General features: G+C 43.3%; 1 protein-coding gene across 1 annotated transcript; it reads right to left on the bottom strand.

Annotated features, from left to right (window-relative positions):
- Positions 1-195: 195 nt before the first annotated feature.
- Positions 196-21,736, bottom strand: RARS2 (arginyl-tRNA synthetase 2, mitochondrial). Its single transcript, XM_082216931.1, has 21 exons — positions 21,581-21,736; positions 21,268-21,341; positions 20,564-20,669; positions 18,304-18,387; positions 16,665-16,762; positions 15,300-15,355; positions 14,143-14,226; positions 13,114-13,190; positions 12,264-12,422; positions 11,943-12,049; positions 10,656-10,742; positions 9,340-9,400; positions 8,735-8,811; positions 7,994-8,118; positions 7,505-7,572; positions 7,308-7,417; positions 6,902-7,000; positions 6,057-6,131; positions 3,111-3,174; positions 802-936; positions 196-621 (listed from the first exon to the last, which is right to left on the bottom strand). The coding sequence occupies exons 1-20, from the start codon at positions 21,617-21,619 to the stop codon at positions 850-852; spliced, it is 1,737 nt and encodes a 578-aa protein (XP_082073057.1). The 5' UTR covers positions 21,620-21,736; the 3' UTR covers positions 196-621; positions 802-849.
- Between the last annotated feature and the right edge of the window lie 37 nt (positions 21,737-21,773).

Genomic DNA, 21,773 nt, shown 5'->3' with positions numbered 1-21,773 from the left:
AGTAGTCTTAATGCAGTAGTTCTTGTCCAGTTATGCAAGATGGATTGTACAGGGACATGAGGGCTGCTCCTAGACCTTCTCTGTGGCAGACTGCCCAACTCTGCTCTGCTTGAATCAATGTCCTATCAGCGGCTAGGCACATACTTCATTTCTTGGCTCTGTTGGGCACTTAAAACAAAAAAAGATGGAAAGGTCTTTAGATTTTAAGATTGCTTTATTGTGCACAAGGTACACTGAACTTGCTGTAGCTGTTTTTTGCATTTGCTGTGGGGGTTGGTTTTTTTTTTTACATTTTACTGCGACATTTGTTTTACAAGGAAAGCAACCTCCTCCTCACGACATATTTTGAAGAAAGGGGTGAGAATGAAAGGACTAGCTCTTCTCATAAGAATAATACAGAAAAATTAATACAATGGCAAAAGGGAATGGGATCCGTTCTTCAGTGGCTAATGCTGCCTGTGTCCAATGATCTCGTCTCTAGGTACTGCTAGACTACAACTCCTTTAATCTCTGATCCATTGTCTGGGGTTGGTGAGAGTCCAAAGACATCTTAAAAGTCCACACATTTCCCACCTCTGGTCCAGGCAATATAGAGGAAGCAAGGACAGAATAACAGCTAGTCTTCATAGAATCATAGAGTTGGAAGAGACCACAAGGGCCATCGAGTCCAACCCCCTGCCAAGCAGGAAACACCATCAGAGCACTCCTGACATGGTTGTCAAGCCTCTGCTTAAAGACCTCCAAAGTAGGAGACTCCACCACACTCCTTGGCAGCAAATTCCACTGTCGAACAGCTCTTACTGTCAGCACTCGTATAGTTTAGAATATGCACTGCAGGAGATCTTCTCTTTACATTTTATTGACAGGTGTGATTCCTAGAAGCTTCATTCCGTTAGCCAGAACAGAGCGAACAGCCTGGAACAAACAGAGCCTTGCCTGGAAAAATAAAAGGTGGGGAAGAGGAGGACACTAATCAATTTTTATCCATAGCTCCCTTAAACAGAATTAATTCAGTAAATCTTGAATGTTTGGTGCATGTTCAACCATAGCAGAATTACAAACTACTAAAGAATAACAACAAATGTTAAGATGCCCACTTTGCACCAACAGCTGTTTCTTCCAGAGTTTAATCCTAGTAATGCTGAAAGTCTGCTATATCTGTTTCACAGACACACACCTATATTTGTATCCTTGTTCCCCATGCATAATAAGAAGTAGGTTGAACGCTATTTCAGCTGAACATGACCTACCTCTCTGCAGTGAATGTATTTTTAGGGCAGCAAATACACTACGAACCGTATGATGTGAAGTACATATGCATGCACACACCCTGACGATGGAAATGCTGCATGGAAGACATGCTCATGCATAGTGATGAAGTCAATCTAAAATTACAATACATGAAGTGGTCCTAATACACCTAGCTCAGCCTTCCCCTAGCTGGTGCCTTGCAGGTGTTTTGGACTATCGCTTCTAGGCACCCCAGCCAGTACAGAAGGCTACTCTAGCCAGTGATCTACGCGGTCTATGACACCAGGAAGAAAAAAGTGAAAATACTAGTTTCAGGACAATGGCCTCTTGATGAAATACAAGGATATCCTACATCCTGCCTCGCCTACATCAGTAAATATACCAAAGGCAATGTGCTTTTATGTTTCACAAATAAAGGTGGACAGAAGGCTCTGGTGGGTGCTGTCAAGTTGAAGACAGATGAAGGGAAGAATTGACCACATATATTGGAGCAGTTTCTTTTCAGCACAGTTGCAAGGAATCTACTTGGTAGGTTAAATCTGCTCAAGTTTGTGATTAATTAATTTGCCCCGAGTAACAGTGCAAACGCTATTATGTGTCCACTCACATCTTTTGAGTACAATGGGACGTACTGCCAGCAGTTGTGTGTAGTATTGCAGCCTAAACAGATTTATTTAGACTGCAACCTTATTTGGGAGTAAGTCCTACTGAGCTCACTGAAGCTTCTGAGTAGGTATATAATTTTGCGCTGTTAAGCCTGCAGCTGTATTTTTAGTTGATTAAGCAGCCGGAGCTTATTTTAAAAGGTAAACTCAATCATTAGTGCCACACGTTTTTTGTCTTAACGCTGTTTTGATTTGGTGTACTACCTTGGTGTGCTGCCAAAATAGGGAATAAAGACAAGCAGAAAATAGTCTTTTCCAACAAGGATTGGTAGAGTTTATTAACTCACTAACCCTGTTTGTATCATTATCTCAAAAAAACACAAAACCACACCAAACCGTTTTTCACTCTGCTTCTGTTTAGAACAGTTCACATATCTATAGTACTGGTAGTATTTTGAGTGGCACTATAAGGGGGGTAAGTGGGTAGCCTGAGAAAGCTGAAGTCTAACCAGAATGGGAAAGATTCTCCACGCTAAGGAGAAGGCTTAAAGAAACACATGGCAATTGCAGAAAATGGCTTATTTAAGCAATGTATCTCCTCACCCCCACAATTATTAGTATGGGGCAGGAAAACATTTTAAACTAAACCAAAAAAATTATGTACCGTATTTTTTGCTCTATAAGACGCACTTTTCCCTTCCTAAAAAGGGGAAATGTGTGTGTGTCTTATGGAGCGAATGCAGGCGGGAGGCTCTGCTCAGTGCTCCCTTTAAAAAGCCATGTGGAGCATGACACGGCCTGTCAGTCCCTTCTCCCTCCTCGGGGAAAAGCCCCCAAGAGCTGCAAACACACTCCGTGCGCTCTTTAAAGGGAGCGCGGCTCTTGGGGGAGCCTTCCTCCTGCTGCCCAGCGATCTTGCTTGCTGTCCTGGCTTATGGGATAGCCGCATGCAGCCTCTTCCGGGCAGGGGGGGCCTTCATTCCCTTCATATTCCATAAGCCAGGACAGCAAGAGGCTATCCCAGAAGCCAGATCCCTCTTGCTGTTCTGGCTTCTGGGATTCAGAATATTTTTTTTCTTGTTTTCCTCCTCCAAAAACTAGGTGCGTCTTATGGTCTGGTGCGTCTTATAGAGCGAAAAATATAGTGCTTATTTGATATATACCCCATCCTTCAACAGACTGCCAGAATGTACTTCTTTGTAACACATCTCATGAGTAACGCATTCTATTCAAATAGCATCTCTTTTACTTTACCTCTGCTAGTTCCGGAACACTGCCTTTCACAGGTAGCATTTTGTGAGCCACAGCTGCTAAGTGACTGAAACAGAAACAGAGAAATGAAACAAACTCTTTAAAAGCTGCAACCCTCAATACGCATCTAAACTTACTGGCATTTGCTAGGGATGTGCAGTGAACCCAAGATTCGCATTGCATCTAGTGTTTTTAAACAACCCAATCTGTTTGGATCAGCTGTGTGTTGTTCTGATTCAATTCCATTTTAGGGGCCCAAATCTGATCCGTTGGATATGAAACTCTGTTTTATCCACCTCCCCATTCACTCTCATGGGGAAATCTATAAACTGCTATAACTTTATTTACTCCTCACATATAAGTGAATGACATTTGCAAGCAAATGACCCCTCAGAGTGGATTAAACCTACCAAATGGATCAGGCATCAAGGAAATTAATGCATTTCCATGCAGGGAACCTTTGATGTTACTTTTTTTTAAAAGTCTGAAACTTTTTCATTCTCTGCCAGAATTGGATGCAAATTTCAAACCTAGTTGCTCCTACTTGAGAGGGATGAAGCCTGCCAAATTTCCAAGAGAGAGATAAAGCAGTTCTCCTGTAAAGGTGGAAGTAACCATTTTGGAGTGGAAAAATAGACATCACAATCCCTTCTTTCTTTCTTTTTGCGGAGGAAGCAATTAGTTTGAAAACTGGGTACATGAGGAAGGTCCCCTGGGTAAGAAACTTGTCAGAGTTCAAACAAACAGATCCAGGGGCTATTTTGCTAGGTGATCCGACTTTTGCAAGCCACCCCAATTTGCCTAACTCTGGCACTTGCATGCTGCTCTCGTAGCCCAAACTCAAGAGAAAACATGACCTAGGTATTTACTTCAAGATCCCTCCCTCAAATCACGGTGGTTGGAGTCCACTGTGAAAATAATCTACTCTGTTTTAAAAGCTAGACCTGTCCATTCGAGCTCTGGCCATTTCTCCAGTCAGGTTGGTTTCTGTTTCTCTGAAAATAAAAGGGGTTGCGGGTGGGGGAAGGGATGAGCGTTTCATTAATGAATGGGAAAACGAAAGCACAGAGTTGCTCGGAAGGTTGGGCACTCCCTGCTCCATCACAATAGGCCTTGTCAAGTGTGTGATCCAACTTGGTGATGTGAAAGAGTACGCCCGATCACCCCTATTTACCTTGCCATTCAGCTTTGTTACCAATGAAATTTACTTAAGAGCAGGTTGAGTAACCATAGTTCTATAACACAAGGGTTACCAACAAACAGAGAAACCACCACAGTTTGGATCCTTCTGCCAATGGAACAGTCATTTTCTGACCTATTAAGATCAGCATTATGTGAGAAGCAACTCCTCCCCTACCGGAAGAGTTTCTTCCGTTTGCACACGTTTTCCTCAATACAGTGGTACCTCAGGTTAAGTATTTAATTCGTTCCGGAGGTCCATTCTTAACCTGAAACTGTTCTTAACCTGAAGCACCACTTTAGCTAATGGGGCCTCCTGCTGCTGCTGCGCCACCGGAGCCCGGTTTCTGTTCTTATCCTGAAGCAAAGTTCTTAACCCGAGGTACTATTTCTGGGTTAGCGGAGTCTGTAACCTGAAGCGTATGTAACCTGAGGTACCACTGTACCTTTTTATAGCCCACTGGAATTTGATAATTTACTCACTATGTTTCTCATGCTGTAATACGGAGGGAGCAGGAAGAACCTGTAGCTTCCCAGAGGTTGCTTGACTCCTAAGCTCACATAAGTTCCAGGCAGCGTGGCTAATGGCCAGAGATGCCGGGAGTCCAGAAACATCTGGAAGGCCACAGGTTCCTCAGCCCTGATTTAACGCCATCCCCAGGGCACTGCAATCCTTCCCTGGAGGAACTATTGCTTTGCCACACTTGCACAGGAATACACTCAAATAATACCACCAATACATTTTTATTTTATTTTTAAAAAATTATACTTGTGGATCTCTGAATCCACAAGGAATAATCAGCAGGCTTGGAAAAATCTTTGCCCTTGTTTTTAAAGGAGGGAAACCTTTGCTGAAGTAGAAACAAAAACAAACCCACAACTTTAGGGGGGCACAAAACTGGGGTGGGAGCACCTCAACACAGCCACCATTGACTGAAGATGCTCAGCGGCCATAAAATGCTGTTGCAGGGAGGGAATAGGAAAACCAGACTGTGCATTCTGGGAAATGGAAGGACACCACCACACATTTGTTTGCAGTTCCCACAGTTAACGTTGTTACTGATACAACGGCACAAAACAGTCACTAATGCATAGCTCTAGCCCTCCTGCAGAAGTTGTACATGAACAGCCTGCTAATACTTGTGCAGTATATTGAAGAGGCTTCTGCCGAGTCTTCCCCTCACCCCCATAAAAGCAAATAAGCTCAAAATGTCATGTACATTTCAGTTCTATTGACACTATGCACTGTTGGCCTCAGTCACTGGACTGAAAGCAGCTCATGAGGTGCCTCGGGGCAAAATGTCTATCAGACTCAGATGATGGACTTAACAGACCATTAAAAGTAACTGGTTTTTCTAGTTGAGGCAGATTCAAATTCTATGAGTATGTACAGGGTTTCCTGGACAGTGTGCCAGAAAGAAAGGGGTGGCTCATTAAGGCTGGAAAATGAAATAACACTTGACAGAAGGCCCATTTCAAAGTTTTCAAGCCTGATTCACAGAATGCATTCTCTTATGAGGCTTATTATTATTATTATTAATGGAAATGCAGTATTAGCATGTGAAGCAATGCTCAAATGTTCAGTCTAAAGAAGTTCATTCTTCAGTGAACCACAAGTTTAGGTTCTAGGTATAGATTTGGCTCTAAATAAAGCCTAAACTTCCTCAAGTTTGGAATGAGGGTCTGTGAATTTAATTACATCAAACTATTCCTTATCAAGCCTTATTTTTTTAAGTAGGCTGAATTCTTGTCTCTTGCCCACTCACCTACCTTAGTTTAAGGAGATAGGCAACAATATGCTTGGGCTGGAGATCTTGCGAAGACTTGTAAAGAATCTCATCATACCTGAAGAGAATAAATAGAATAGCTGACACATACTTCAGAGTCTGATCATAGCTAGGATACGCACAGGTCACATCTATATTCCCATACTTATTCTCATTTAACACTAATGGAACACCTGTGATTTTCTAAGCAATGCAGGTATATTAAAGGATGAGGTAGCCTGTGCCTGGAGTCTCACAATCTAATAGACATGATGCGCAGTCTGAGCAGTATAGTATAGTATAGTATAGTATAGTATAGTATAGTATAGTATAGTATAGTATAGTATAGGTCCTTCTATCACCTTCCTATACTGGCCGCCAAGCTATATCCCCCTGAGTTGGAGAGTGGTGTCTTTCTGAGGCCAGTTTGCCTCTTTCTGATGTTATTTATGAATTGCCTCTCCAGTCAAAAATGCCTGAGGTTATATAAAAAATTTAAAAATCTCTAAAACTTGGTTTGCAGCACCGACAAATCACAAGTTAATCATGAGTCATCAAGGAAACCATGGCTTGTTTCTCACAAAAAAGGATGTTTTTTTTTTCCAGATGTTGGGTTTACACAAAACAGAAGGCCTTAATTAAACTAAAGTTTATATGCCAACAGTAATTACTTCCGATCATGGCAGTAAAGAAATCATAGTTAAGATGCTGGGCAGGGTTCACACATAACAATAAGCTTTAGTTTAATAAAACAATGGAGCCATTGTATCTAATGCAACTTCAGCTCTCAATTAAGCAAGCAACTAAGTGAACAAGCAAGCAGAAGTTTGCAACTTATATTCTGAATACCTGAGAAGGTGTTGAATTAGCGAAATAGCCTGTGGATCTTGTAGGCATGCAGCGTTAATGTGAGACGCCCGATTGACTGCTCCACACATCTCTTCTAAACTGGGTGGAGAAAAAGACAACAGAAATATTAAACATCTAAAACGTCTACGCAATTTTACTGAATGGAAAAGAGCCACATTGCCTTTTCATGAATATTTTCATTGTACTCAGTGGAACAGTATTGCTAAAACCGAACTAAAAGCACTTGAGGAGATTGGGAATCCTAAATCCCAAGATTAAGAAACAGTGCCTGGGATCTAAAGAGTTGTTTTAGTTGTGGGCCAAGGCTTTGGGTTGGCCCCCTGAGGTTTTCTTGGAACAACAGACCCTGACCCAGACTCTTGCCATTTTCAACTGCACCTCTTACCTGTGCAGTCTGGCGTGTGTGTACTGCAGGAAGACACCAGTATCACCTCGGCTCTGGAGAATACGATCCCAGCTGAACTGATAATCAGATAATAGGAGGCCCCTGAAGTCCTGAAATGGTAAGTTATTCAAGCATCTTGTAAACCCTGACAGCATCACTTTACATTTTGTCATGAAAGGATAACAGCATCAACAGACCTGAATGATAAATGCTGCGAGCCCAATCCTCTCAGCTGTCTCAAGAGGGTTGTCCAGTTCTTTGGTTGCTAAGCAGATAACAAAAGGTGAGGTGGGGAGAGTGTCAATGGCTGCATTTCAATGTCACACTAAACTGTGGATTGGCGAAGCATATATGAGGCTAGCGTTCTCCTGGGCTTGCAGACTCCTTGCGAACTCCCTTATGCTCCTCCTGCTTAAGTAACAGAAGGAGTTCACAAGTTTTCACATCTGTTTTTGGTTAACCGCAAGCCACTGTGCCATCTGAACTGGCACACTGGTCAATGCCTATAGGGAATTTTAACAAGTCAGCTTAGAAAGCAGGGGTTGAAGTTGTCTTGTCGGAAACTAATTGTGGCTAATGTTAAGCACCATTTGTTGTACTTGGAGGACACAACAAAAATGCTAAGGCCAGGCAGGCGTTTCCATTTGTACAAGCATTACGTTATTAAGAGAGACTGATCGGCTAACTTTTTGCAGAAGCACTTTGTTCTATCACCATGGAGCGAGCTTCATCCAAAACATCGTCAAGGAAAACCACTTCTCCTTTCCGAGTCCTCATTCCTTGAACTCTTCCAAAGGGCACATGCTGGCACCTGCAGGAGGACAAGGGACCAGAAACTTCAGTTGTTTTATTTTATCACCTTAAAGGGAAAAAAGTGGCATTTTCCAAAGTGCATAAACTAAAAATGTTATTCCTTCTGAACAGAAATAATGTCAGCGTATTTTGGGATTCACAACTGTGCCCAGAAACAAATTACTTTGTAGTTCTTAATATCTGGGCACATGTACAAACATGAGGCGGAGGAGAAGGGAGATCATTCTTTCTGGCAAACATAAATGCTTGCACTGACTGAGCAATCAGAAGAAATCAACACTGAATTCCTCTAATAGGGCACCTTCAAAGCCTTAGTATGCCATGAAGGTGTGCGTGTATATATATATATATATATATGCAGGTTTTGGTGTCTTCGGGTGTCTTCCCGTGTAAGAGTCGGCTCTTACACGGGAAGACACCCGAAGACACCAAAACCTGCATTCCTTGTTGAGCTTTTACTTGCGACGTGGACTGTATACCATATGTCCAGATTTCCCTGGGCATTTCAGCAATTTCTGCCTGGATGCTGCTTAAGGGGGTTGAATATAAGACGTACGGCAACCCTGCTATAGAGATATAAAGATATAGATATAGATAGGCAAGTACACATTTACCTTTCTGCCCATTGGTAACCCATTAATTTTAGTATCTGGAAGACCTGTTGAAAATGAGGGATCTGGCTTTTATCTGTCTTGGAGAAGGGGAAAAAAGAAAGAATCATTAAATGTACATTCAAACAGACACACAAGTGGAAATGTTCATATCCAAGGTGGGACAAATAATGGAGATGAAGTGAGGATGAAATTTGTGAACATGATCTTCTAACATAACCTTTGGAAAAGCACTCAGGTATGTGAGATCAAGATCCAGTCTTGAGACCACCACCCATCTCCAAAAAAGTGTCAGAAAAACTCCACCCTCGCAACTTTGAAAGCTTGTCACCTTTTTATTTGTTCAGGTCACAGGTTGTACCAGAGATTATGGGCTGTAGCCAATGGCGTCCCTCCATTGATGGAAAGCTCTGATCCATCAGAAGCTTCCATCCCTGCCCTGCAAGCTAATCTCACCCCAGCACTATATCAACTTTCATTTATCTTTCCTTTTGCTGCTGTCAAAGTCAGTGGGGTTTGAGGGCCGAATCAGAATTATGTGTTTGACGGGTTGGGGAGCTAGCCAGCCCTGCTGTACACCCACCAGTCTGCAGGACAGCCAGACTTACCACATATATCATAGTGTCAGGATTCCTTTTTTCCACTCTGTCTATAGCAGCAGCAAGATCTCTGGAAAAGAAATACAAATACAGTCGTACCTTGGTAGTCGAACGGAATCCATTCCGGAAGTCCGTTCGACTTCCAAAACATCCGGAAACCAAAGCGCGGCTTCTGATTGGCTTCTGGAAGCCGCAGAAGCCCCGTCAGATGTTCAGCTTCCAAAAATAGTTCGCAAACCGGGACACTCACTTCTGGGTTTGTGGCGCTCGGGAGCCAAAATGTTCGAGAACTAAGCTGTTTGAAAACCAAGGTACGACTATAAGACCAAACAAAACTTTGGTTTTTAAACAAACTTTAACTTGCCATATTTTTCGCCCTTTAGGACGCACTTTCCCCCCTCCAAAAATGAAGGGGAAATGTGTGTGCATCCTATGGGGCGAATGCAGGCTCCTTGGCTTCAGCGATAGCAACGCGAAGCCTCTGAAGCCTGCGCTCCGGAGGCTTCGCATTGCTTTCGCTGAAGCCAGGAGAGTCTGCTCTTTGAGGCTGGCGGTGGGGGGAAGCAGCGCTTCCCCCATCGGCAGCCCCACAAGCTGGGGGGGGCAGGGGCAATTCCCCCACCTCCTAGAAAAGCCCGCAGGAGCCGCGCAGCCTTTAAAGAGCGCATCGCTCTTGGGGGCTTTTCCCCAAGGAGGGAGAAGGGACTGACTGGCCGAGTCAGTCCCTTCTCCCTCCTGTGGGCTTTTGCGGGAGATGGGGGAATTCCGCCACCTCCCGCAAAAGCAGGGAGAAGGTCTTGGAGTAGCGCACAGGCTGTGTGCAGCCTGTCCGCTGGTCCCAGAGCTGCGGGGGGGGGGATCACATTTTTTCCCTTGATTTCCCCCCTTGATAACTAGGTGCGCCCTATGGGCCGGTGCGCCCTATAGGGCGAAAAATACGGTAACTCATTGTTAATCCTTTTGTGATTATGATTTGCCACTGGTCAATATTTTGTCATGTCCGTCTAACAGAGGATGAGGCTGGCTGCAACTCTAATACTGAGAAGCATATCACCATGTAGGCTGTCGTCCCATTTAACTCAACAGGTCTTACTTTGGAGTGGATACGTATGGGATTGCTCTGTAATAGAATCAGACTGCTGGGCCATTTCTACGGCAGCACCTAGGTTATAGAACTTCTTCATTATTTTATTTCTTTCACAGAGCTTTTAGTATGGGTGACAGTTCTGGGTGGGTTGTTGTTTTTTTGCCAAATTCTTTTATGCTTTAGTTTTTATTGTATTAAAGTTACTGCTAAACAATCAGGCAAAAAGAGTAACACTTGCCTCGTTAGGTAAAGCGAGGTTCCATCACTCCGCATCACAGCAGAACGGTCCTCCTTTTCTGATAGGTAAACTACTCCTGTTCCTTCTCTAGAAAAATGGAGAGACAGAAAACAATGAAGCAACCATATGCGATACACAGATGAATAGTCATAATCTCACAGCACACTTCTAACCATAGTGTACTCAAAAGTAAGTCCTCTTTAATTCAACGAGGCTCCCTCCTAGGTGCATGGGTTAGGACTGCAGTTTGTGATCACAATTCTACAATCACACTTATTTCTCAGTAATTCTCTCTCCCCCCACTATCCAGAATTAAGGTTCTTTTCAAACAAGGATGATTAGGGCAAGAGGGACTTTTCACAAAAAGAAGGCGATTACTCCCTTTCCTCAGCAACTTTACTGTACCCTCCAGCTCACTCTCACACCTCACTGATCACCTATATGGCAAATGTCTATGCTTCTCTCTCTACGAACCAGGCCAGATCCTGTACACCCCACACAAGAGAAGTATGGAGGGTGGTCACATGAGAATGGGCCTTTTCTATGGAATGCTACTCCCAGGGAGATATGCTTGGCACACTCTGTCAGTTTTTAGGCACCAGGATGAGACTTTTCTGTTTACTCAGGTCTTCAATTAATTAATACTGCCCTCTGTGGTGGTGCTGATCTTTAGGACTTTGTTCTCATTAATTCATTGTTAGATGAGCATTCTATGCCTTTTGTATTGTTGGCTTTTTAAAAAAAATCATCTCTGGTTTTAAATTGTTTTTAGAAGCTGAATTTTTTATAAGAGACTGATAAATTAAATAAAAATAATAATGAATCCATCACGTTTACATTACCTTCACCCTTCCCATTCTCACCTGCCTGCAGACTGCCAACCCTAACAACCTAGAGCAAACTTTTCACTTTGTTATGAATATCAGTATCAATTCAATACATGGTCCTTCCCCGCACAAAGCACGGGTAGGGAAACTGAGGCCAGGGGCCAAATGCAGCCCTCTACACATCTCCATCTGGCCCTCAAAACTCTCCCCAGGCCACATTCTTCTCTGGCTTTGAACTGCTTGTGCCTGGCTAGAATGTGCACTTGAAGCATGATAACACCTTTTGCTTGTCTGGATGGAGGACACAGAGGGGTGTGTGAATGGGTGTAGAAATTAGCCTACTGTACAAAGGTAAAATTTACATTAGTTGTTCTGCCCCAAAAACCCAAAGTTCGGACAAGCAGGAGAGGTGAGGATGGCAGATGGTTCAAAAGCTGTAAACAGAAGAACCTGTTCGTACTGAGTTTTCTTAAGGAGTCCTTTCGCGTCCAGCATCTTTAAGACTTCTTGGCTTTTCTCCTGGTAGAATGATTCTCCAGAATATTCATCAAAGCACACGCCCAGGCGCTGAATGGCCCCACCAGAACGAAAGGAAAACAGTGTTACCATGAGACAAAGACGACCTTAATTTCTGTAAGTGCATCATTCGGAATCAAGGTGGCAAACTGAACTTTTGAAACCATACTGATTTTTTGTGTGCTTCTTAGAATTCCCAAGCAATGCCAGATGTGAGGCTGCTAGTGATATATAAATACCAGAAAAAATGGACCCGAGTTAGTACCTTGTACATCCGGGCATAGTCGTCAATGCTAATGTCTCTAAAATGTTGCCACAATGACACGGCTTGTTCTTCACGTGCCTCCAATCTTCTAAAGAAATCTTGCGCCAGCTTTTTAATGTTTCCCTCCTCTTCTGATGCTTTATTGGCCTGTACATAAACCTAAAGGAAACGAATGAAAAATATGGGTCAGTATTAACTCGGAGAACTCTCTCCAACTAGGAAAGGGACATAAGGCAGTGGTGAAGCACAGCTTTGTACCAAGATGGTCCCAAGTTCAATGCCTGGTGATCCTGACTCGGTGCCAGTGATCTCAGGAAGAAGGGAAATATATCTGGCACGAGACCTTGGAGAACTGCCATGCTAAAGAAATGAATGGTTCGAGTCAGTATAAAGGAAGCTTCAAGATAAAACAGAGTCTGAATTGTCCAACAAGGTTATCTAAAACACTGTCAAATAAACAGTACCACTATTAAAAAGCTATCAGATGCTTGTAGCATTCATTCCACACAGGTGCTCAGTTAAAAGAGGGCATGTCTGTGCTAGAGATTTGTTAATAGTCATTCCATCTTTCCAGAAACCCTAGTTATGTATGCCTCCAGAGGAATGGTGGAATAAAATTAAATAAACGTAATGTGAAAATAAACAGTATTTTAAGGCTCAATTACTTTTTTATAAATAAAATACTTATATACTGCAATTTCACTTAAAAATAAGCAGTGTACAACAAGCAAACGCACACATACACAATTTAAAAACCACATTTCATCTTCACTTTGGAGCATGCACTCTGATTAACCTCACTCTTTCAGATTCAAGCTTTTTCAGACTATTTAACTGTGGATTAACGTACCTCAAAAAGATGCTGCAAAGGATTAGATTTTAGTTTTTCTTCAGAGCCAAACTGCTGGAAGCCAGCTCCCAACAAACCTGTGTTATTGTAGCCAATACAGTATTTGTTAACAAAATAACTGCATGAACTGCAAATTAATGACACAGTATTTTTTGACTACTTTTCTGCAATAGAATCTTACCAACCTGCTAAGCAAATATCAAGGGTAGAATAGCCAAGAGCATAGTGGTAGCCAGCACCTGTGTTGCACCTCACAATAAATCCCTATGTCACACTGCTGGTGGGAGGCCAGGTCACAGCGCTCCTCCTCACCACTCACCAGCTGCCTCAGTACTATAGCAGAGATCCTCAGGCTTAGAGTTTGAATACAGTTGTACCTTGGAAGTCGAACAGAATCTGTTCCGGAAGTCCATTCGACTTCCATAATGTTTGGAAACCAAAGCGCAGCTTCTGATTGGCTGCAGGAAGATCCTGCAGCCAATTGGAAGCCCCGCCGGACTTTTGGCTTCCAAAAATAGTTCGCCGCAAACTGCAACACTCACTTCTGGGTTTGCGGCGTTCGGGAGCCAAAATGTTCAAGAATTAAGCTGTTCAAAAACCAAGGTACAGATGTATAACCTTCCAGGAGTCTCTTTCGGGCTCCTAGAACTCTCTCCCAAGGCCACATCCCTCACTGCTCCTGCTCTAAAACCTCCTTTCAGGTGTTTTTTTGGTTTGTTTTGTGTTTGCCAAGATGGAACATGTCCCTGGACTGCTCCAATGCCCTTTTCCTGCCTGACTAGAGGTTGGAGGTTTGTGAATGTAAAATCCTCCGAATTTCTGCATGGCTGGAATACAGCCTATTGTGTGAAGTGAAGCGCCACGTTCATGGCTCCACTGACTTTTGCCTCTGGCTCCCACCAAGACTGGCATGCGCCTGCCCACTCCCGCAAAGGTCGCCCACAAGGGAATGCAACAAGTGGACTGAAAAGGGTTCCCCACCCCTGCACTATACATATCCTGAATGAGAAAGGGGGGGGGATTACTTACCAAACTGCATGCCCCAATCTCCAAGGTAATTTACTCTTATAACATGATGTCCCGTTGCTTCTTTGATATTTGCTATGAAATTTCCTGAAAACAGAATGTGACAATTATTGATCCCTGCAGCACACTTCATCCCCAAACACTCAGTTATATGTAACCCACACTCTGCTTTTCTCCGTGACAGCCAACAAAAATAATGACTCTATAAGGACAGTTTCCTGCTGGATCTCTAAATAGTCTGAATGCGCTGTTCCAGAAACACTATTTCTTCTACACATTTAATTCAATGTTAAAAGAGCCTCCCTATTTTCATTGTGTTCCATTCATCCCAGAAACACAGTAACTTGACGCCTCTAATCTGTGTAAATGTTATTACTCCCATGTTACAAATAGGTAAAAAAGGCACAAGGAGGTTAAACTTGGAAGGCAATGAGCATAACAGCTGAAAGAGAATCTCAAGCATGCCATCCTTGTGCAGCAACGGTTCCTCATTAAACATGGAATCTCAGTGTGATCTCACTGGACTCCATCCAGAGTTGCAATTCTTCCCTAGCTGCACTCAAAAGGAGGTCATGTATCCGTATCACCAAGTTGTGACCCACCTGTTACTGCATCCTCTGTGAATTTGTCCCCTCCCCTCTGTGTTGTGTATGGGAACCCAAAGCTGGGAAAAGTCATTCTAACTCAGCTTATTCCCCCCATGATGATACAGAAATTCTCTCTGGTCTATGTCACAAGTTTTTTTTTTTTTTACAATAAATGTCTTAACTTGTTTTGTTAAGTGCCTGTCTCAATCCTGCCTTGACTGACTTTTCCTATGGCTGACCTTTGATTTCGCTATTGCAGAGAGACTCAAATTCCTTATGAATGCCTACATTACAAAGGGAGAGACCCGCATAGTGCAACATCAGGATTATTGATTAATTGATTGCCTATTACCTGTCTCAAGGCAATTCATAAGCAGACCATTAAAAGAGCTAAGAAGTGCTTACAATTATACACACCCACCCACCCCAAAGATAGGTTTAAACAAAATTAACACCCACGTCATATAAGCCAGAGCAGTGTTGGGAGCCTATTATGGTGACACCACAAGTTGGGAGGATGGGTTGGAAACACCAGCCACATGAGCATAGAACACAGAGCATCAGCTACCTTACCTATTATTGTAGAGCGCAAATGACCCACATGAAACTTCTTTGCAATGTTGGGTGAACTGCAAGAAACAACAACAGTTACCATTTGAAGTTTCTTTTCCCCCTTGTCCGCAAAAGGCATATGTGCAGACACACATGCTCAGTCCTCACGGCACCATCTCCCAAACAAAACGGTTTCAATGTTTACCCCACACAATGAAAAATGAAAATACAACTGGCATGGTAATCCCCCAAAACAACCTATTAAAGTAAAAGCAAAGCCACAGAGTAGGATCCTGGGAGAAAACCCCATTCCAAAATGCACTGGCAGCTTTTTTGTTACTCGAGAACTAAATGTACTTTAGCAGTTCCCTTTGCACGACAGACTTCTTATGTGTGTGACAGAACTTCCCCTTCCTCTCCTGCCACCTGCAGGTCCCCGCACAGCCTCAAAATGTGCTCCAGAGAGTTGGGGAACCTGCAAGAGCATATTTTAGAGACACACAAAGGGAGGAGAGGAAGAATTCTCACTGTGCAAATAGAAAACTGATAGCACTGCAATGGCTACAACCCATTACCTTCAGCGATTTATATGCTAATCCATAGCTCATTCATATACTCTTCATGCACGTGTTCTTTCATATATTTTACTGAATGGGAAAATGTTAGTGTCATAGCTGAGTTGAGAGGAAGGGAGGATGTAGCAGGTATGCTACAGGAGAGTACCGTATTTTTTGCTCTATAAGACTCACTTTTTCCCTCCTAAAAAGTAAGGAGAAATGTGTGTGCGTCTTATGGAGCGAATGCAGGCTGCGCAACTATCCCAGAAGCCAGAACAGCAAGAGGGATCACTGCTTTCGCTTCGCAGCGATCCCTCTTCTTGTTCTGGCTTCTGAGATTTAGAATATTTTTTTTCTTGTTTTCCTCCTCCAAAAACTAGGTGCTTCTTATGGTCTGGTGCGTCTTATAGAACAAAAAATACGGTATTTAACATGTTTGAAAACCTGTAAGCATGGAAGAACACAATCCCCTAATAGAATTTAAACTATCAAATGTCATCGTTGATGCAGAAAGACCACCAAACTACCAGTCTACATAGATCAAGCTAGATATTTCCCAGGCCACAGTGGGACACAAACCAGAGCCATCACTTTGGAGAAAGGAGCAAGAAGACAACTAAAAAAACTGAGTCAAGCATCATAGTACATGGAAACGAAAGAAGCAAACAAAACCAGACTCTGTCCAGTGAATCTATGTTGATCCATAAGCCAAATATATTTGTGTAACCAGACTGCAGACTCCCAAGGCATTTTAGAAATATGCTTCAAAATAACTGAAGCTGTAATCTGCATTGAGTAAACATGTACATGATTGTGCCTATGAACTCACCTAAACTCAACCAGGATTTTTCTTTTTGGCAATCCTGAGAAAAGTTCACTCTTTATCCCATACTTGGAGCCATCCTTAAACACTTGCTGCAACACTGTCTTAGAAGGCAAAATATGTATACAAAGAAAGGCATTCATCAATAAGAATTTCAGAAACAGGTTGATATCCCTTTCACAAAAAAACAATCAGTTCCACCTGAAAGTAAACTTCAAGCATGTTAAAACTATAAACCATCAAGCACACATCTCCCACTTACAGGTCTAACCTCAACAGCAGCTAACTTCAGAACTTCAACTCACCACTTGACACTAGTACTGTCAAACTGTCCTTTTCCTGCCATTTGTCTCCCCTCATGTATCGTCTTCTTGGCTTGTAAGCCCGAGGTTTGCATCAATTTAGTAGGACTGATGTGGGGTGCTTTGGAAGACAATACTTGTCTGAAAATGGAATCCAGGCCCAATTGCTGCACCAACCCCAGGCTGGGAAAGTGTCGTCCTGCCCCTGGCCAGCAGTCTCAACAGGGCTGTGCGTGTGGCTGAGACCCTGCTGTTCTGTAAAGGTCTGCTGGGCAGTAGCCAAGTTAAGATCACACGCTTACCTTGGAACTCGATGGGCCTTACTTTCAAGCAGACACACACAGGATTGCACAATAAAAGGAGCGGTTGTTTCTCACTTGAGAAGTGTTTCACCGAGTGTGTGATCCGCTACCCAGAGAACTGCTGATTCTCAGAATTTTACCACACCCCTATCTATACTAAAGCTTTGCTTTGAAATCAGGCCTGCTCATTTTAAGAGGCCAGAGCTCCAGCAGCTTTGAATCTCCAAGCATCTGTGACACCACACAATGTTATCAAATATCTGTGGTGGGCTTCGAAGATTGGCAGCAGCCAGAGCTTACTTCGGATTCTGCCTTCCGGTTTAGTTCCCTGTGCCCTCCCTTTGGTGAACTGGGAAAGGCAGTTTGTTTTGCAGCATATTTCAGTGCTTCGGGCATTAAACACCTCATTTAAATAAACGCTAACTAAATTTCTTTTCCCCCAGCTTTTAGCTTAGTAAAATGAAAACCAAATGGACTGTTGTGGTTTTAAGTTTGCTGTGTTAGTTGTATGCTTCACTCCCCCCCCCCCCCCGTTTTTATTGTATTTCAGTTGTTTTTATTTTGTTACCTGCCTTGGAACAAACATTTGTGTAAATAAAGACTGTTAACTGTCAACATACAAGGTATTAAGCCCCATTGAAAATAATAATAAAAAATTACATTTATCTCCCAACTTTCCTCAAGGAAAGTTGTATGTTGTATGTTGACGGTTATAGTCTTTATTTACACAAATGTTCTCCTCCTCATTTTATCCTCACAACAACCTTGGCTAAGCTGAAGGTACATTGATTGACCCAAAATTACCAAGTGAGCTTCATGGCTGAGCGGGGATTAGAACTCTGGTCTCCCAGGTCTTAGATCAACACTAACTGCTACACCACACTGGCTCTCATAATAGGACTTACTTCTAAGAAGACATGTATACGTTTACAATCTAAATGCTCTAGAGTAGTATCCACTCTGCAACCATAAGCCTTGACTTAGATCCCCCCCCATTTATATCCAATAGCATTTTCACTGCTTATATATATTGGGTCTTACCTTTGCTAATAACTCTCGATTTATTGTGAAGTTTACCGTTCCTTCACCTGCGCTGATTTCACTCACCACTGGATCACATTTTAACTAAAATGAAAACACATTGACAAGAGTGGATTACACAATCAATGAGTGGCACAGCTGACGCTGCTTTGTTATCAGTATTATCCCATACAGGTAGATCTTAATTCTATTTTGAGAGATTTCAGAACGACTTTATGTTGTCTTTCACTGCTGCTGAATGATGAGAACGGCATGTCCTTTACACAACTAACACTGCGAACACTACCAGCAGATGGTGCTTTTGGCACCCATTACATGTCATTTGCTAATGAGCCTTACAATTAAAAGTTTAGACTTCCAACCCGACATAGAATTTGTATAAGTTGCTTAAGCTATACAGTACGTTTAAACATGTAATACACACACACAGTTAACAGCTTAGGGCCCCACAGTTAACACACACAGTACAAGAATGTTCAGGAGTAGAGCATTAGTAAAGCGACTGCTTTCCAGATTACAATTTTATATAAAAATTGGTGATCTTAAAACCTTTGTAGAGCGCCGTCCAGAAGACAGTCACTGATGTTAACATGGAAGAGGCAGACATAATCTGAGGTGCATGACTTGTGGGGCTGCAGTATCCAACACCTGATCATTTGCAACTTACAAAGGTGAAGGCAAGCAACCATTTTCCTGCCCACTCCCCATATGTGCAGTAGAAGCACAGGGAGGAAAAGAGAACACAGGAATCAGCCTTTAGGCCAGAGGTTTCCAACCTTTTTGAGTCCCTGGCTCCGTTGACCAACTATATTCTTTCTGCGGCACCCCAGTGGGGCTCAGGAGCCCTGTTATGTCACCCCTTGCCTGCAGAGCTGGCAGCCTCTCACCCTATTTCGAACACTCTCCCTTGTGGAGTGTTCCCTCAGTCTCCTCTCCTCTCTCTTCTCCTCGGGAGTCCGCCAGGCAGCCGCTGCTGCTACTGCCCCTGCCCCAAAGAGAGGTGCCTCCTCACACTGCCCCACAGCCACCTGGGACTTGTCTGTCCAGACTCCATTCCCAACAGCAAGGACTGGATGACTGGACTCCCTCGCCCGCTTACTCCAAGGCCACCTCAGCTTCTGGCAACCAGCACCCCCTGACCAGCCCCAGAGGCACCATTCGCCTGGGGAGCTTATAGCCAGAGCTGCTGCAACAAACAGCCGTGCAAGCCTTTGGGAGGCAGAGAAGTGAGAGGGCATCAAAGGAGGGTGGGGGGGCAAGGAAAGGATGAATGCCAGTGTTGCCTGCAGCACTCCTGACCATCATTCAAGGCACCCCAGGGTGCCACAGCACACTGGTTGAAAACCACTGCTTTAGGCTATATCAGGGACGAACAACCTCTGTGCCTGTTTAACCATTATGTCTATGCTATATAAATAATCCCAGTCTCTACCTTCCAGGCATTCACATACCTATGATTTATTTATTTTGGTTTTATGTCTGCTTTTGTTCAACCGTGATCTATAGCTGTATATGGACTACGTATACACTGCTCTGCCAACCTAGCAGTTCGAAAGCACGTCAAAGTGCAAGTAGATAAATAGGTACCGCTCCGGCGGGAAGGTAAACGGTGTTTCCGTGCGCTGCTCTGGTTCGCCAGAAGCGGCTTACTCATGCTGGCCACATGACTCGGAAGCTGTACGGCGGCTCCCTCGGCCAATAAAGCGAGATGAGTGCCGCAACCCCAGAGTCGGTCATGACTGGACCTAATGGTCAGGGGTCCCTTTACCTTTATACAGTGGTACCTCAGGTTAAGTACTTAATTCATTCCGGAGGTCTGTACTTAACCTGAAACTGTTCTTATCCTGAAGCACCACTTTAGCTAATGGGGCCTCCTGCTGCTGCCGCACCGCCACTGGACGATTTCTGTTCTCATCCTGAAGCAAAGTTCTTAACCCGAGGTAATATTTCTGTAACCTGAAGCGTATGTAACCAGAGGTACCACTGTATTGTCATTAGATCCTGTTTTGGTAATACTATATTGTACAGGATTTTGTATAGCCTTTTGTGGGGAAATTAATACAAATTGCTTTTTTTTTAAAAAAGAAAACCTTAGGCCCACCAGATGGTTGGACTCCACCTCCCATCAGCCCCAGTCTGTATGGTGAGGAATGATGGATGTTGTTATAAAGCAACATTTGAAGGACCACAAGGACCCTGGGGCTATGCTGCCCTGTTTTTAATTGAATAAACACATTACAGTAAGTAGATCTCCACATACCTTCTTTGCCAGCTTCTGGGCTTCAAGCTGAATATCTGACTTTGAGTAATTGCTGGAGCTAGCATCCAGCACAGAACTCACAGAGAGTTGGAAATCACACACCTGCCTAAGGGATGAATAAAAAGAAGCAAGAAATTAAGGGGGGGGGAGCTTTTATTTTATTACTGCATTCTGGCATAAAGACCTTTATTTATTTGCACACTTAACAATACAATTACCAAACACAGGGAGTGGTCTTCCAAGACAAATACACGTACAGATGTTAGGCATTGTATGCCACCATCCACATGGTATCCAAGAAAACTTGGAAAACCTTTTACATTACAGATTCAGCTCACATCTACAAGCTATACATTAATCTAAAGCATTAAGATAATTTCTCCATAGTGGCTGCTGCAACTGTGATGAAAGGGAGAATACTGTGCTAGTGTTAATAAATGATAAATTGAGACCATACGGAGTCAAACTCGTCTTTGTCATTCCTCTTATCACCCTTCATATCAAAATAGCTAATGTTTATTTGTACTGGATTTTTTTTGAATACTAAAATAATTATAACAATTCTATTTAAAAATTCCTAAATTATAAACAATGGCTAACTGAAATATTAGCAGCATCCTGACTTTTAGTCATCATCTTGTCTTACCATGGCAAAGAGATTTTAAGAAATTAAAATAATTAGAATATAAATTAGAAATAACTACCCTTTTCTTGACACTGGAACAGCATATATTGACTTAATCAAGTTTTCTGGCGGCGTCTCCAGAATATGTGAAAGCTAGATTGAAAACAAATGATCCGTATTAGTTAGGACAAAGAGTGGGGGGGGGGGAGTTAGCGAGCTGCTATCCTTATAGCTAACTGCTCTCTGCAGTCAATCTTATGCAACCGCTGCATTCTTCCATCCCATCAACCTTTCCAGGAACACTGTAGCAAGGAGGAACCAGGAACCAAGGCGAGGAGCCGGGGCAGGGCGAAAGCCGACGCCCTGGCTGCAGAATGAAGGGGGAGTGGTACCTGAGCAGCAATGCTCCTCCGAAATCGACATGCCGCCATAGCGCGCCCTCCACCCCCTGCCGCGGACTCGGCTCTTGGCAGGGGGAGGAGCCACTCGGCTCCCGCCGCCAATCGGATTGTACCACTTTCTGTCCGGCAGGGCAGGCGCGAAAGATTCGTCCCCGCCCCCTCCCTTCCTCTATATCTCTAGCCC

This window comes from Podarcis vaucheri (assembly GCF_965113315.1).
Source record: "Podarcis vaucheri genome assembly, chromosome: 3".
In the NCBI taxonomy this organism is placed as follows: Eukaryota; Metazoa; Chordata; class Lepidosauria; order Squamata; family Lacertidae; genus Podarcis; species Podarcis vaucheri.
Note: the sequence above shows the minus strand (reverse complement) of the source record. Positions and strands in the feature narration are given on the sequence as shown.

Bases quoted from the DNA above. Each gene is read 5' to 3' on its own strand.
- RARS2 (XM_082216931.1), bottom strand. From the start codon at position 21,619: ATGGCGGCATGTCGATTTCGGAGGAGCATTGCTGCTCAG. The intron at 16,763-18,303 runs GTAAGACCCAAT...TTGCCTTCTAAG, and splicing joins ATCGAGAGTTATTAGCAAAG to ACAGTGTTGCAGCAAGTGTT. The intron at 3,175-6,056 runs GTAGGTGAGTGG...TTTCTGTTTCAG, and splicing joins GCCTATCTCCTTAAACTAAG to TCACTTAGCAGCTGTGGCTC.